The sequence below is a fragment of the Ranitomeya imitator genome, chromosome 4, assembly GCF_032444005.1.
Source record: "Ranitomeya imitator isolate aRanImi1 chromosome 4, aRanImi1.pri, whole genome shotgun sequence".
In the NCBI taxonomy this organism is placed as follows: Eukaryota; Metazoa; Chordata; class Amphibia; order Anura; family Dendrobatidae; genus Ranitomeya; species Ranitomeya imitator.
Genome location: NC_091285.1, coordinates 704,547,530 through 704,551,028, shown reverse-complemented (window position 1 = coordinate 704,551,028; position 3,499 = coordinate 704,547,530). Strand labels below are relative to the sequence as shown.

Genomic DNA, 3,499 nt, shown 5'->3' with positions numbered 1-3,499 from the left:
ATGCATAACAACCAGGGTTCAGAAAAATTGGGAGAGAGGGTAGGGAATCTGAATTCAAGGTGGTGTGCTAGGTGCAACAAGGTTCCGTAACGTGTGGTTTCTGCGGAATACCGTTCTAGGTTGGTGAGGAATATGCTTGGACAAAACTGGGTCCCCTTTCAGGATGAACCAGTACTTGGTAAGGAGCTTCTTAATCAACCCACAGGATTGGTTGAAAGTGGTAACAAAACTCCATCTACCTAGATCCGTACCAGAAGAACAAGCAGCTTTGTTACTCATAATCTTGCCAATACAGATGACCACTGCTAAAGCTAAGGTAACTGTTCACATCTACTATTAGGACTGGTGGAAAGCACCGAGTAAATATAACGATAGTAAAGGTGCGTTCACTGCCCGAGGTCCACCATGCAGGAGTGGTACCTGTTGCTAGGTAATGGCGGCACCATATAAACACAGAGTCGCAGGGAATAAAGGAAACGCTGTGCCTGGATAGCAGTCACAAGGAGTAGCAAATTAATACTAGTGGGATCCCTGCAATTCATCCCCACTATGCTGGTGATTGTTCCCACTCTGACCCTCGGTGGCTTTTGAGCCCATGCCTGACGATGTCCTGAGTCAGATGCAGAGATCAAGCGGGAGTTCCAACCCTACACTGACCGATTGTCAGGAGTAATAGAAGATAGCGACACAGAGTGCGTGCAGCACCGCACTGGCGTTCATTGCTGGTTAGACACAGTACAGATTGTTCTCCTGTGTATAGGTTAGCCCTGTCAATGTGCTGTTAACTCCAACATTAGCAAGCATTCAACATCACAAGGAATGGGAATGATTAAGGAGCAATCACCAGAACAGGCATACAAGCACACACACGATAACAGGCTTATACTAGCGAATGGCCGTGCGGGCATGCAAACCTTTTACAGTTGTAGCTCTCCAGGACGTTCCTAGTGGACCAATAGGAGCTGCTTCAGGACCTGAGCATGTGACCCCCGACCTCCAATGAGAGGTCTTCCCTTGGTCATGGTCAGAAGGAGAAAAGCAGGACTTAGTCCCAGGAGCGCCTGCTCGCCGCTGAACAATACTGGTTATAATGGCTGAACCTGGAAGGCCAGCAGTAACCAGATGTGCAGTGTCTATTTGAGCCAGGCTCTGGGACCGACGTCTCTGCTGAGCAATCTCTACTGCGGCTGGAGAATGAGAGACTGCAGCAGAGGTTGTTCGAGATTCCTCATGTGCAGCGGCGGGAACTCGACACCCAACATCTACTTCTTTAAAATGTGTGGTGGTGGAAAACCGGTCCAATTTGTCAACATGTACCAACAGATCCAGGAATTGGATGGACGTGGTGGAGGTAGTAGCTGTGAAATGGAGGCCCCGGGTATTCAAATTTAGATTGTGGATGAATTCAAGAGCTCCCTCCTCTGTGCCAGTCCAGATAATAAACAGATCATCTATGAAGTGTTGGTAAAGGGCTATTTTGCCACTGCCAGGTCGAACTGAAGAGAGACTCAAATGCCCCCATGAAAAGATTGGGGGCAAATCTCATCCCCATCGTGCAGCCCTTGACCTGGCGAAAGAAGGAACGTTCAAAAGAAAATACACTATTATTAAACACAAAACGAATATCATTTTTTAGAAATTCCCTTTGAAGAGGGGTCAGTAAGGCATTAGTGGAAAGGAATTGGTCCACTGCCTCTATGCTTGGATCATGAGATATATTCGTATAGAGCGCTTGAACATCCATTGTGACAAGAAGTCAATTAGGAATAGGCAGTATTCTTTGAAGGGAATCAATGAGGTGGGAGGAATGTTTAAGATACGAGTCTAGGCCCATGACATACTTCTGAAGGAAGAGATCTGCATAGTGGGATAGATTACCGTAACTTTTGATGATTTTCTAATTTTGTGAGAAGCACCAGTATATGACTTATTAATGACAGATAATGAATAATGCTCTGCCTTTTCTTCTCTCCTTTTAAACACAGGGAAAAAAATCTTACTGTGGTCACAGTTTTTTTCCTACTAGGATTTCAAGCAAGCAAAGGTTTGGGAACTTTACTATTCTACCTATTCCTATTGGTTTACTGTGGGACAATATGTGGAAATCTCCTAATCATCACCCTGGTGTCCACCAGCAAGAATCTCAACAATCCAATGTACTTCTTTATCTCTCAATTATCTATCGGTGACATCTTGTTGACCACAAATATTGTTCCTAAGATGCTTCAACTCTTTTTATACAATGGGAAGACCATTACTTTTATTGGTTGTTTCACCCAACTTTATTTGTTTTCTTCCTCAGAAACATTTGAATGTCTTCTCCTCGCAGTGATGTCATATGACAGATATGTGGCCATCTGTAATCCCCTCCGTTATGCTTCTATAATGACAAGAACTTGTTGTATGAAGTTGGCTTTCATTTCTTGGAGTTTAGGATTCTCTGTTTCAGTCCCTACAACTGTTGTAACAGCATTGTTAACATTTTGTGGGCCCAATATAATTGACCATTTTTTCTGTGACATGAATCCTCTACTGGGCATTGCTTGTTCCGACACAATCATTGTTTATCTCGAAATCACATTGTTGGGTGTTCCCATAATAGTGATTCCAACCATAATAATAATAGCATCGTATGCCAAGATTATTGTTGCCATATTAAGGATCCCATCCAATACTGGAAGACAGAAAGCCTTCTCCACCTGTAGCTCCCACCTCACTGTGGTCTCCATATTCTACTGGACAATGTTCAGCGTTTATGTTTTCCCAGCAAAAGGACAATCATCAACCATCAGTAAAATGATATCATTGCTATACACCGTGTTTACTCCTTTCATCAATCCTATAATATACAGTTTTAAGAACCAAAAAATAATTGAAGCTGTGAAAAAAATAATTTTTATGTAATTATTTATTGACAAAAATCTATAGAATAATTTGGAATCTTTGCATCTACAGAATTAGTGGCAGGGTTGCCTACTGTGCAGAATTTCCATGACAATCTGTAAAAATAGGGCTCTTTTTGCACAAGCCATGATGTGCCTGATTTTTTTGAAGTTGAAGAAACAGATGGCTTGCAAAAGTGTGCACCACACCTTGGCATTTTTCATGTTTTGCTACCTCCCAACCTGGAATTTCACTGTTTCTTTTTTGAGGGTTTGCATCAGTTCATGTAAAGAGCATGCCTACACCTGTGAATATTTGGTTTTATTTTTGTGAAGTAAATAATAAATAGGAAAAAATATCTGAAAATTCAGGATCCTTACATATTCACCTCCCTAAAGTCAGTAACTTGTAAAGCCTCTTTTTTAATGCAATTACAGGTGCAAGTCACTTTGGATAAGTCTCTATGGGCTTTTGACATCTGCCTACTGGGATTTTTGCCCTTTCCTCAATTCAAAACTGCTCCATTCCCTTATAATAATACTAATAATCTTTATTTTTATATAGCGCTAACATATTCCGCAGAGCTTTACAGTTTTGCACACATTATCATCACTGT

The 3,499-nt window shown here is 41.8% G+C and overlaps 1 protein-coding gene across 1 annotated transcript; it reads left to right on the top strand.

Moving 5' to 3' along the window:
• Positions 1-1,950: 1,950 nt before the first annotated feature.
• LOC138674807 (olfactory receptor 6B2-like) lies at positions 1,951-2,904 on the top strand. Its single transcript, XM_069762623.1, has one exon. It carries the CDS (start codon positions 1,951-1,953, stop codon positions 2,902-2,904), a length of 954 nt encoding a protein of 317 aa, XP_069618724.1.
• The last annotated feature ends 595 nt before the right edge of the window (positions 2,905-3,499 follow it).